At 64.1% G+C, this 12,465-nt stretch overlaps 1 protein-coding gene across 3 annotated transcripts; it reads right to left on the reverse strand.

Moving 5' to 3' along the window:
• Window positions 1–1,973: 1,973 nt before the first annotated feature.
• On the reverse strand, window positions 1,974–12,465 carry LOC102450039 (beta-1,4-galactosyltransferase 3-like). Of its 3 annotated transcripts, XM_075908178.1 has the most exons (8): window positions 12,318–12,463; window positions 5,173–5,277; window positions 4,718–5,056; window positions 4,231–4,466; window positions 3,376–3,563; window positions 2,942–3,064; window positions 2,366–2,470; window positions 1,974–2,190 (listed from the first exon to the last, which is right to left on the reverse strand). In XM_075908178.1, exons 3-8 carry the CDS (start codon window positions 4,980–4,982, stop codon window positions 2,040–2,042), a joined length of 1,068 nt encoding a protein of 355 aa, XP_075764293.1. In that variant the 5' UTR covers window positions 4,983–5,056; window positions 5,173–5,277; window positions 12,318–12,463; the 3' UTR covers window positions 1,974–2,039. The 3 variants fall into 3 exon arrangements, with proteins under 3 accessions (XP_075764293.1, XP_075764295.1, XP_075764294.1); XM_075908180.1 differs by lacking the exon at window positions 5,173–5,277 and having other exon boundaries at window positions 12,318–12,465; XM_075908179.1 differs by lacking the exon at window positions 12,318–12,463 and having other exon boundaries at window positions 5,173–6,437.

Consider the following 12,465-nt stretch of genomic DNA (forward strand, 5'->3'; position numbering starts at 1 on the left):
CTGACCAAGAAGATGCATGAGGAGATACCAGTGCCCATGGAGGGGGGGGAGAACACCGGGGGCTCAGATGGCTGGCTCTACCCAGCCCCCCCGAAATGCCGCTGGCCTGGGAGGGCAGGGACCCCGCCGCCTGCTGCATGAGCCAAGGACGAGGCCCGACTCGGCTGAGAAAGCGGCTCCTCTTTCGAGAGGAATGCAGATGCAGCCGAGAGAAAAAACGCCGTGTAGATGCGGTTATTTCGAACACAAACCCTCCAACCCCATTCTGGAAGGAGTCAGGATTTGTTCTCGAAATAACGGTGTCTACACGGCGTCGTTCATCTCGAAACAGGGTATTTCGAAAAAGCGGCCGGACGCGATTATGCAAATGAAGCACAGGAAATTCAAATCCGCGCTTCATTTGCAGTTTCGCTCTGCTGCATCTGCATTCTTCTCTGGAAGGAGGAATGCAGCGCAGACATACCCTGAGGGCTGGGGCTGCGGAGACGCCCAAAGCGTTAGGGGGCTGGGCCCTGGCGCGGGAGGGGCCTTTCTTTCACCTGCCCTCTTGGTTCTCACTTGGTCCAGCTGGGAGGGAGAGGGAGGAGCCAGCTGCTGGAGCCACCCATCCCGCACCCAAGGCCCAAAGGGGCCCTGCGGCTTAGGGTTACCAGCGATCCCTGGACGCCGAGCGCTAGGGGGCCCACCCAGGAAAGATTCAAATGGAGCCCCGCTGATGAGCAGAGTGCCCACAGCCTCCAGCCTGTGTTTACTGGTGGTGCACATCCGCACATGGCAAAAACATAAAATTTATTCTGCCCAGGAATGGAAAAAAATGAAAGGGAGCATGAGTGGTGACCTTGGAGGACCTGAAGCCCTGGGGATAAACCCAGCTCTGCCAGTGCCCCTCAATCTGCAGCCCCCCCTCCATCTCAGTCCCACAGCCCTCCCCCTGCCTCCAGCTGCAGCCCCAGCCCCTCAGGAGCAGTGGGAGAGGGGCAGAGTTCTCGCTAAGGTCCCACAAAAGAACATTTCCCCTCCCACCTCCTCTGGAGAGCCGTGCGGCAGGCGGCTGCTCCGGCAGGCAGGGCCGGCTGAGCAGGGCCGGCCTTACCATGAGGCGAACTGAGGCGGCTGCCTCAGGTGCCAGACTGTGGGGGGGCCCCACTAGGACCCAGAGGGTAGAAATCTGTGTCAGCTACTGGTGCCTATGGAGGTAGCAGAGCAGCCCCCTGAGAGGAGGAGAACAGGAAGGAGGCAGAATTGAGACCTTTTGAAGTTTTGGCCCAAGCGAGGGGGCGTCGTTAGCTCCCCGCCTCAGGTGCCAAAATGCTGTGGGCCGGCCCTGCGGCTGAGACATGGTGGTGAGGGAGCCGCTGGGGCAGGGGGCCGAGACCTGCTGTGGACATGTGGTGGCAGGGAGGGGCAGCCTGCTCTGGTGGCCGGGGGAGCCGGGGCTTGTCCTAGTGTCTGGGACCTATGGCATGGCGGGGGGCGGGACGGACAGACAGACAGACAGACAGACAGACAGACGTGTCTCACCGCCCCCTCACTCTCCCTCCCAGGAACAAATGAGGCTGGATTGGGGGGGGCTGCAGTAAAATAAATTGCACTTTAATAAGAAAGGGGATCTGTGTGGAAGGGGGTGATGAGACCCACCCAGCCCCTGCTGCGAACAGGAGAGCAACCCCCCCCCCCCACCGCCCCCCGAGAGAAACCCCGCCCTCAGACCTACGTATAAAAAACAGCCCTGAAACAGTTCTGGGCCGAGTCGGGCCCCGATTCTCCCCCCCCCCCCGCAGCAGCAGGGGCCCGGATTCAGGGGCCCCATCCTCCCCTCCCCAGCACCAGATTGAGGGCCCCGATCCCCCCGGAGTCAGGGCCCCGCTCTACATCACACCTCGTGCCCTGCCCAGGGGCCCCTGCCGTGCCAACAGACGGCCCCACCCCCTCCAGCTGGGCATCTTTGGTTGCTCAGTCCAGGGTGGATCGGGGGGGTCCAGTCCGGGAGCAGCCCCCCTACCCCCAAGTCCCCGCCCCCGGTGGGGGGGGGGGGCACGTCACGTGGCAGGGCGCAGGCCCTTCTCGGTGCCGATGGCCACGGTGATGTTGGTGTAGAGGGGCTCGCGCTCCTTGGCCAGCAGCTCGTACTCCAGCGTGTTCATGCCGTCCTGCCGCCAGGTCCGCCGCGTCTTGGCCAGCAGGTTAAACCTGCGGGGGGGAGGGCAGGGGCATTAGCTGGACACGGATCCCCCCACTCCGCCTGCTGCCCGATCCCTGCCCCCGATCTCCCACCGGGACCCCCCACCCTCCCCACCACCACCAGAACTCCCCTCCCCTCTGCTCTCCCTCCCCCACCCGAACGTCGTCCCCCTGCCCCGGTCACCTCTTGGGGTTCTGCTCGTTGCCCTTGTCGTGGCCGTGCTTGATCATGCGGTAGCGGCCGTGCTGGATGGAGGGCCGGGAGATCAGCATCCCGCTCAGCGCCACCCTGGGGGAGGGGGCAGGTCAGGAGATGAAAAGTCCCTCCCCCCGGCACCCATCAGCTGGGGGAGGGAGGTAGAGCACGGGGGGCTGGTTATCCAAGGATCCCATGCCAGGTGCTGAGATGCAACCACCTCTGGGGTGGGGAATGGGTCCCCAGATAACCAATTCCCCTTGACTAGTGCACAGATGCAAAACAGACTGTGCTGGGGTTTGCACTAGGCCTCACGGCAAGGGGGGGGGGGGGGATGTGGGGGAAGCCAGGTCTCCTGTTTTTCTCCCAGCGGTGCTGCATACGTGCCTCAGTTTCCCCATAACAGATCATGTGGCAGCTCCCATAAACCTGGGCTAGCCCAGTGGGTGAGTCACATGGTCTGTTATGTGACTCACCCCCCTCGTTCCCCACCGGCACATGCTTCAGACAGGAGAACCCAAAGGGCGGATTGGCTGTGAGGCTGCCCGTGGCCCCGCCCCTTACCTCACAGCGATGTCATCGTCTTCACCCCCCCAGCCCCAGTAGTTGTTGGGGAAGCCGTTCATCTTCATGTACTGCTCCGGGGTCAAGGCCGACACCCCCCCAAAGTAGGTCTTGTAGGGCAACCTGCCAGGAAGAGGGGGCAGCGTCAGATGGGCAGCGACTGTGGGGGAGGGGAATCCAGGCTGTTAGTCACGCTCGCTAGAAATGCGGCCACCTCTGGGATGGGGCACAGCAGCTGGTTATTCAGGGACTGGGCACGGAGGTGTGGCCACTTGTGGGTTGGGAGCATGAGAACTGGTTATTCAAGGAGCCCTCGCCAGGTGCTGAGATGCGGCCACCTCTGGGGCGGGGCGCGGCGGCCGGTTCTCTGGGAACCCCTCGCCCACCCCAGGGATGCGACCACCTCTGGGGCGGGGCAGGGCGCGGGGACCCACTTGTATCCAAACTTGTCCATGGCGACGGAGGCGTGCTTGGGGAAGCGGTCGCAGGTGTACAGGTTGCGGTCGTCCTCGGGGATGAGGTCGACGTCGTGGAAGAACATGCAGTCCCAGTCCTCGTCCTTCATCGCCTCCTTGAACCCCACGTTCAGCAGCTTGGCCCGGTTAAAGGTGTAGTTCCCTGCCTGCCGCGGGGGGACGAGGCAGGGTTACAGCCAGGCTTCCTGCTCTAACCACTAGCCCCATTTCCCTCCCAGAGCTAGGGAGAGAACCCAGGAGCCCTGGCTTTGAGTCCTGGCTTCCAGCCCTCCCACCACCTCTCTAACCACTAGACCCCAGGCCAGCGTTCCCTGTAAGCTGAGCACGTGAGATCCAGCAGGTGCCGCCAGCTGATTAGCAGAGCGCCCACAGCTGGCAGCGTGGGCGTCTGCTGGTGGTGCACATCCACACATGCTTCTGTGCACATCAAGTTTATTCCGCACATGGATGGAAAAACTTAGAGGGATCATTGCCCCACCCACATCCCTCTCAAAGCTGGGGAACAACTTAGGAGTCCTGGCTCCCAACCCCTCCCCCAACTCTAACCATTAGCCCCCACAGTCCTCTCAGAGCTGGGGAACAAACCTAGGAGTCCTGGCTCCCACCTCTCCCCCCCAACTCTAACCATTAGCCCCCACAGTCCTCCCAGAGCTGGGGAATGAACCTAGGAGTCCTGGCTCCCAACCCTTGCCCCCCCCCCCCCACTCTAACCATTAGCCCCCACACGCCTCCCAGAGCTGGGAAGAGAACCCAGGAGTCCTGGCTCCCAGCCCCCCTTCTGAGAGCTGACCATGCTGCCTGTCCCCCGGGCACCTGGTGGATGATGTAGATGCCGTAGCTAAGCTGCTGGCGCTGCAGGAAGGGGTGCAGGAAGTACAGCAGGTAGCGCAGGTGCTGCTCCCGGTTGCGGTGGGGGATGATGACGGCCGTGCGGTGCAGGGGGTCGCAGTCGGGGGGCTGGTACCTGCCCCCAGGCGTCACGTAGGGGTTCTTGCGCATGATCTGCTCCAGAGTCAGCCCTGGGGGGAAGCTCACCCGGATGGGGCCCGCTGCAGGGGAACGGGGCAGGGCAAACGTCTCAGGCCCAGCAACGCGCTGCTGCCCTCCTCCCTTTCCCCTCCCCCCCCCCAGTGAGCCCCCAAATCTCTGCCCACAGCCAGGGACACAACCAAGGGGTACCGGCTTCCCATCCTGCTCTAACCACTAGATCCCCCTCCCCCTGCTGGGACAGAACCCAGCTGTCATGGTTTCCAGCTGCCCCCTCTGACGGCTAGCTCCCCCGAAGCCAGGCGCCCCTTACCTAGGAATGGGGAGGTGTCAGGGCAGTAGGGCAGCTCCTCGGGGCGCAGCGGGGAGCGGGCGATGAGGCTGAGGTTGGCATAGACATCCCCGGGCAGCGAGGCGTTGTGGGCAGCGCCGTGTGGCCCCCCCAGGCCAGCTGGGGTCCCCCCTTTGTAGAAGATGCCCAGGAAGTAGGCGACCCGCCGGCGGTAGCCCTCGTGGTACAGCAGCGCCATCACCACCAGCTGCACCCCCAGCAGGAGCAGCAGGTACCGGGGCAGCATGGCGGGAGGCCGGGATCATCTAGGCATGGCCGGCGGGCAGGCAGGGCCTGGGCGGGGCGGCCCGACACAGCAGCCTGCGGGACAGAAGGGATGACGTAGAGTGAGCCCCTCTGCCACCCATGAACTTTCCCCAAAAGCTGGGGATAGAACACAGGCACCCTGGCTCCCAGCCCCCCCAGTCCCCACTCACCTCCCGGAGTCAGGCAAGGAACCCAGGCGTCTGCCCGCTCTCTCACCTCAGGGGTGGGAGGGGCCAGCCAACCGCTGCAGAGGGTGCGGCCTGACGTGGGGAAATCTGGGGACACAGAAGCCAGCTGGCCCTTGACTCACAAACCTCTTGAGGAACAGATCCCGCCCACAAAGGCAGGTTGCCTGCCACTCCCACTCAGCCGCTGGGAGCCGGGACTCCTGGGAGGGCAGTGGGGTCTAGTGGTCGGGGCTCCCGGCTCCGGGAGGGCAGTGGGGTCTAGTGGTCGGGGCTCTCGGCTCCGGGAGGGCAGTGGGGTCTAGTGGTCGGGGCTCCCGGCTCTGGAAGGGCAGTGGGGTCTAGTGGTCGGGGCTCCCGGCTCCGGGAGGGCAGTGGGGTCTAGTGGTCGGGGCTCTCGGCTCCGGGAGGGCAGTGGGGTCTAGTGGTCGGGGCTCCCGGCTCCGGGAGGGCAGTGGGGTCTAGTGGTCGGGGCTCCCGGCTCCGGGAGGGCAGTGGGGTCTAGTGGTCGGGGCTCCCGGCTCCGGGAGGGCAGTGGGGTCTAGTGGTCGGGGCTCCCGGCTCCAGGAGGGCAGTGGGGTCTAGTGGTCGGGGCTCCCGGCTCCGGGAGGGCAGTGGGGTCTAGTGGTCGGGGCTCCCGGCTCCGGGAGGGCAGTGGGGCACACTGGTTAGTGCTGCGGCTGGTGGAGTGGGTCCTGGCTGTGGCGTGCTCCCCTCCTCGCTCCACCTAGCAGGCGTCTGGGTCCTGACCTCCCCCCCCCCCCCCCCCACGGCTGTTGCTGCTTTTCCGTGCCTCGGGCGGGCGGGATGTTTGACATACTTTGCAGGAACTCTTTGTCCCTGCTGGGGGGAGGGGATCATTGGAACAACAGAGCCAACAGCACCAAGGGAACCCAGGCGCCCTGGCTCGAGTGTCTCCCTCCCCTGCGCAATCCACTCCTCTCTGCCAGCCCCCACCCAGCCTGCTGTCCCCTGTCCCTGGGTCTGGGAACTGGTTTCTCCAGATTGACCAGCCTTGCACAACGCCAGCGCCTGGCTGCCCTGATCCAGATCCTGGAATGTCCCAGATTCTGCTCACACCAGGGAAGGTGACCAGGGGCCCCCGAGACCCTGTTCCATGGGGCTGGATCAGAGCCAGCGCCCCCAACAGCACAAAGGCCCCACATCCCAACTCCCCAGTTTGCTCCAGCACCCGGGGTCCCCAGGCCTGGCATGAGGAGAGGAATCTGGGGTCCCTACCTCCCACCATGCCCCCCAGCACGGTTGGCCGTAGCCTCGGGGCGCTGGGCTCTGTCAGTGGGGTGCCTGGGGGGGGCCGCAGAGGAATAGGAGGTGAGCGGACACGGGAAGGACACAAAGGCGTGGCCGGGGGAGCGGAATAGGTGCTGACACGAAACACCCGCTCCCTCTTTTTCCACCCCTCTGCCACTTGGGCCTGACTTGGGGCCACCTGTGGTGGGGAGCGCCGCAGCTGGCCATGGCCCCGGCAACACTGTTCAGCGGGGTTGTTGAGAAAAATATCCAATTGGAAATGGGGAGTGGTTCGGGAAAGGGGGGGTCTGAAAGGCAATGAGCACCCCGGCAGCCCCATCCATGGCGGGCCCTGGCCCGGCCAGGTGGGAGATGTCAGGGCACCTGGGATCTTACCCCAAGGCAGGCAAGGGACATGCCAGGGCCCGAGAGCCCCCGGTGCGCACCCCGGGGGGGCCGGGCACAGAGCCCCATGGATTCAGCACCCCTAGCCCTGGTTGCTGGGTGAGCCAGCCTGTCAGCATGCTGTTGCTTAGACAACCCGGGGTTGCCAGGCAGCCACTCCTCACCCCTCTTAAAGAGCCAGGCTTAGAAAGCAGCAAACTCCATCAGAGTGGTCCCCAAACACCCCTTCCTTCCAGGATGGGTCTGTGCACACACCTCCCCGGCAGCTGCTGGAGCAAGGAAGCAGGATCTAGCATATTTGCTGGCTCCCGGGGCTGCTGGGGCAAAGCAGCTGGGAACCAGCTACACATCAGAGTGCAGGGGGTTAGCTCACTTCTGGGGCGGGTCAGCTGGGGAACAGCCATGTAGGACAGGAACAGGAGATCCCTTTAGCTCACACAGCTGGGCGTGGATTTACAGGGGCGGTACAGGACGAGCATGCCCACCCTGCGACAGCCCAGCCTTTCTCTGTTCTCCACTGCGGTTTGGGAAGAGCAACGTATGGAGGGACCCAAGTCCAGGGCTGCTCTACCGAGTAAGCAACTAGCCCCACATTGCTCCGCAGGCAAATGCCAACGAAACCTCAAGCTGAAACATGGCAACACCCCTCCCGTGTGAGACCTCAACACTCTCCTCCACCAGCCGGCTCCACCCCAGCAAGGAATGCAAGCTTGCAGGGAAGGAACGGGTGGGCGAGATGCAGAGCCTCTGGGTCCCGACTCACAAAGCTCTAACCACTAGACACCAGTCCCCTCCCAGAGCCAGGAAAAGAACCCAGGAGTCCTGATTCCCAGCCCCCACAGTAGGCATGTAAATTAACTAATTGACTAGTCAATTAGTCGATAAGTGGGGGAGCCACAGTGGGGTTAGCTCCCGACCCTGGGAGCTAATCCCGATGTGGCTTTGCCTTTTAAATGTATTAAGAGCTCGCCGGCTCTTACTACATTTAAAAGTCTGGTGTACAGCGGAGGGGGACCCGGTGTGAGCTGGGCCAGCTGATTCCCGGCTCACGCTGGGTCCCCACCGCTATGCATCAGCCTTTTAAATGTACTATACAGCTCATTTCCGGCTCACACCTGGTCCCCTCTACTTCCCTGCCCCCCCGCGGAGACGACCTTGCATCCTGGCACCAGCTCCTGCTCACCCCCTTGCTGCCTCTGGGAAGTGACTAGTTGAGGGATTAGTTGACTATCTGATAAGCCTTTGCTTATGGGATAGTCGACTACTCATTTACATGCCTCCTAGTGGTTGAAGCTGGGGGGGGAAGGAGAGGGAGGAGGGGGGGGAGGAGATTACACTCCCCTCCCAGAGCCAGAAAAAGAACCCAGCAGTCCAGGTTCCCAATGCCCCTCCATCCTAACTCACTAGCCCCCAGGTGACCTCCAGGGAGCACAGCTGACTCCCCCGTGCACCGGCACTACTGTGGCATTTACACAAGTGCTGGCCGTGCGCAGACCTGACGTCAGGAGCATGGAGTTGTGCCAACAACAACATGGCCCTTGGCACCACTCCACACGGCGGAGCCAGTCAGGGCCCCGGCCGCACCAACCCCGCACCCGGATCCGTCCTCAGGGCGGGGGCTGGCTGGCTGGAGTGGGTGGAGAATGGGCCTCTCCCCTCGGGGGCACCGTCTCCTACCTGGCCCAGCGGGCGGGGGACTGACTGACTTAGGGTTGGGGGGCTGGGGAATGAGACCTTTCTCCTCTAGAGGATGCTGTCTCCCATCCAACCCCAGGGAGGGGGACTGCCTGTCTGGGAGGTGGGGTGGGGGAATGGGGCCCTTCCCCCTCTAGGGAGTGCCAGCACCTCTCCGTCCCCGGGGCCGGGGGCTGGCTGGGGCAGTAATGGGTTCTGTTCCAGGGACTCGGCTCCAACCAGCTGCCAGCAGGCTGCGTGGCCAGACAATGGCTCCCTGACAGCCAGCAGGACCCTGGCGGCCAGGCACTGCATGGAGATTGTGCCCAGCAGGGGCACGGAGCCAGCTGGAAGACGGGCATGAAGCCAGGCTTGGACCAACAGGAGACAGAACCTGGCCCACACCCAGGCACGGCATCCGCCCAGCTAACGAGCGCAGGTCAGGGCGCTGCTGCGCTAGCCCTGGGGGTCGGCTCCTGTTGCTTGGGGGGGAACACCCCTTGGTGAAGGCTCGGGATATCCAGCAGTGCTGGCGTGGGGCACAACGTGGGAGAGCGATGGGTGGACAGGGAAGGGAGGGAAGCTGGGCGAGGCCCAGTCACTCCCCAGTCTGTGCCTCAGTTTCCCCACCCATCAAACAGGAAGAACTCTCCTTCCCCTCTTGCGTACAGCACTGTGCTGTCTGGCGGCTTCACAAAGGGGTGTGGTGCCACAACAGCAGGGGTCCCGTCGGCTCCTGACCCAGCCCGGGATTGCCCCACGATTCTGCCCTGCGGCCAAGGTGGAAATTTCACCTCACGTGGCTGGTTCCGGCTAGTTCCACAAGCCCATCAGCACCTCCTGTTTCCTGCTCCCCCAGCCAAGCACCGCTGCCCCATTCTCACAGTGACACAGGCCCATGGCCTCCGGGCCCCTTCCCCACCCTGTGATCATCATGGGATGTCTCCTCTGCCCCTCCCGCTGCACACGGGGAAGAGTCACAGGAAGCGCCAGCAAACAGCAGAGCCCAGTGGAAACTCGGCTCCAAAACTCTTGGCACGAGAACCAAACTGATGGGCCAAGGAACTGCCCCACGGCACGCTGGGTCTGACAGCAGAGACAAACTGACAAGCATCAGCCCTCCCCGCTCTAACCACTAGACCCCACTCCCTTGCCACAGACAGGAACAGAACCCAAGTCCTGACTCCCATCCTAGCCATGAGATCCCAGTCCCCTTCTGAGAGCTGGGAAAAAAATCCTAATTCCAAACCCCCTTACTCTAACCACTAAACCCCATGCCCCTCCTAGAGCTGGAGACAGAAATCAGGAGCCCTGATGAACTCATGGGGATCGCTTGGCCCGCCTGTCACCGGGAGGGAGACACCAGAACTAGGAATTGCTGGCATCCAGCAGCGCCAGTGAAGGAAACCTGATCAGGAAGCAAGAAAGCCTCCTGCGCACGTGGCACCATCCGTTAGGAGAGTTGCTATATTCCTGCCCTCAGGGAATTCCAGTGGCAGGGAGTCCCACAGGCTATTGCACAACAAAGGGCTTCTAGTAGAACAGCCAGCGCTGCTTCCTGCTGGCTGGCTGGGTGGGACTGAGACCTAGAGGCACCAGCTCTTGAAGGAGAGTGGGGTCTAGCGGGTTAGAGTAGGGGGTTGAGAGCCAGGTGAACCCCCCCGCCGCCCTCTGGGCTGACAGCCAGCCATAAACAGACTTCCTGGGCCTGCGACCCCTGCCCAGCCTGAAAGGAGGGGGCTGAAGGGGCCCAGAGGCTGATCTGGGGGGCTAGGAGCTACATGTGCGGTCTGACCGGGGGGCGGGGGGGGGCACGAGGCCAGCTAGAGAAGCGCAAAGGGCTGATCTGGATCTCCAACGGGCAAGGGGGCAGGGCTGTTGAATGGGGGCCCATGGGACAGGGCCAAATGCTGAGCATCCCTTTTCATTACCCTTCCCGGAGGGGGGGGGGCAGATGTCCCCCTGAATACCACCATATGGGAAGGGGGTGCTCCCGATAAGGGGTGAGCTGGGGAGGGTAGGGGGCACTCCTCGGGAGGGGCACGGGGGGCTGAGGAGCAGGGGAGGAGGGGGTGCTCCCCATGGGAAGTGGTGGGAGCAGGGAGGGGGTACCCAGCAGAGAGAGGCGGGCTGGGGAAAGGAGGGGGCAGGGCTGACTGAGGGGCGCAGGAAGGAGCGAGTGTTCCTGGAAGAGGGAGTAGGGCACAGAGAAGTGGGGTTTTGCTGGGGAGAACAGGGGGTGTGGTGGTACCCTAAAGATGCACAGGACAGAGGGAGCAGAGGGCAGGGTGCTCCCTATGAGGGAGGGGTAGGCAGAGAAGAGCAGGGGGTACTCCCTGAAGGGGTTGAGGCAGGCTGGGGGACAGGGGGGTTCCCCAGGGGGTAGGACAGTACACAGGGGCGTGGAAAGGAGGATGAGGGGCACCCTGGGGATGCACAGGAGAGGGGGAGCAGAGGGAAGGTTGCTACCTCTTGGGGCAGGCTGGGGAGAGCAGGGGCTGCTCATCAGGGTGGGCTGTGGGGAGCAGGGGATACCCTGAGTGCACAGAGGGAATGCAAGGGCAGGGATCCCGCAATGCACAAGGGAGGGGGTGAGGAGTATCCTGGGGTGCACAAGGGAGGAGGCAGCAGGAGATGCCCTGGGTGCACAGGAAGAGGGGACAATACCCATAGGTGCACAAGTGGGGAGCAGGGGATACTTGGGTGCACAAGAGGAAGGGAATGATGGGCAATACCCTAGGGTGCACGGGGAACGGGGCAGGAACAGTACCCCAGGGTGCACAGCGTAGGGGTCCCCACGGGTTGCACAAGGCAAAGAAGAGACGTAGTACCCCAGTTCAGGGAGAGGCTGCAGGGGTGGAATCCACTCAGGGCCCACAGGGGAAGGGGAGGGACAGTATCCAGGGGCGCACGCTGGGGGGGGGGGAGGTAGTGGAACAGTACCTCGTGGCGCATGGGGGAAAGGAACAATACCCCGGGGCGCACGGGGGAGGGTCACGGACAGTATCAGAGGACTATGGTGGGAAGAAGAGGGGGAGGAACAATACTCCGGGGCGCACGGGGGAGGGGCAGAGACGGTACCCGGGGACCATGGTGGGGAGGGAGGGGCAGTACTCCGGGACGCACGGGGGAGGGGCAGGGACAGTACCCGGGGACCATGGGGGGGGAGGGACAATACCCCGGGTTGCACGGGGGAGGGGCAGGGACGGTACCCGGAGACCATGGGGGGAGGGACAATACCCCGGGTTGCACGGGGGAGGGGCAGGGACGGTACCCGGAGACCATGGGGGGAGGGACAATACCCCGGGTTGCACGAGGGAGGGGCAGGGACGGTACCCGGGGACCATGGGGGGGAGGGACAATACCCCGGGTTGCACGAGGGAGGGGCAGGGACGGTACCCGGAGACCATGGGGGGAGGGACAGTACCCCGGGTTGCACGAGGGAGGGGCAGGGACGGTACCCGGGGACCATGGGGGGGAGGGACAATACCCCGGGTTGCACGGGGGAGGGGCAGGGACGGTATCCGGAGACCATGGGGGGAGGGACAGTACCCCGGGTTGCACGGGGGAGGGGCAGGGACGGTACCCGGAGACCATGGGGGGAGGGACAATACCCCGGGTTGCACGAGGGAGGGGCAGGGACGGTACCCGGAGACCATGGGGGGAGGGACAATACCCCGGGTTGCACGAGGGAGGGGCAGGGACGGTACCCGGAGACCATGGGGGGAGGGGCAGTACCCCGGGTTGCACGGGGGGGGGCGATACCACGGGGCGCTCCCCGGGGGGCGGGCCGCTCTCACCCGCTAGCTCGCTGTGTCTCCGGCCGGCCAGGCAGGGCACGAGCCCGCAGCGCGCTCCCAAGGTCCCCGCCCCGTCACCGCGGCAGCCGGGCTCCCATTGGGTGGTAGAAGGGGCGGAGCTCGGCCGGAGGGTCAGAGACGGGCCGGG

This window comes from Pelodiscus sinensis, chromosome 24 (assembly GCF_049634645.1).
Source record: "Pelodiscus sinensis isolate JC-2024 chromosome 24, ASM4963464v1, whole genome shotgun sequence".
Classification (NCBI taxonomy): domain Eukaryota; kingdom Metazoa; phylum Chordata; order Testudines; family Trionychidae; genus Pelodiscus; species Pelodiscus sinensis.

Coding starts and splice junctions, on each gene's coding strand:
- LOC102450039 (XM_075908180.1), bottom strand. CDS start 4,982: ATGCTGCCCCGGTACCTGCTGCTCCTGCTGGGGGTGCAGCTGGTGGTG. Junction 3,065..3,375: donor ATGGACAAGTTTGGATACAA/GTGGGTCCCCGC, acceptor TCTTCCTGGCAG/GTTGCCCTACAAGACCTACT. Junction 2,471..2,941: donor GACGATGACATCGCTGTGAG/GTAAGGGGCGGG, acceptor CCCCTCCCCCAG/GGTGGCGCTGAGCGGGATGC.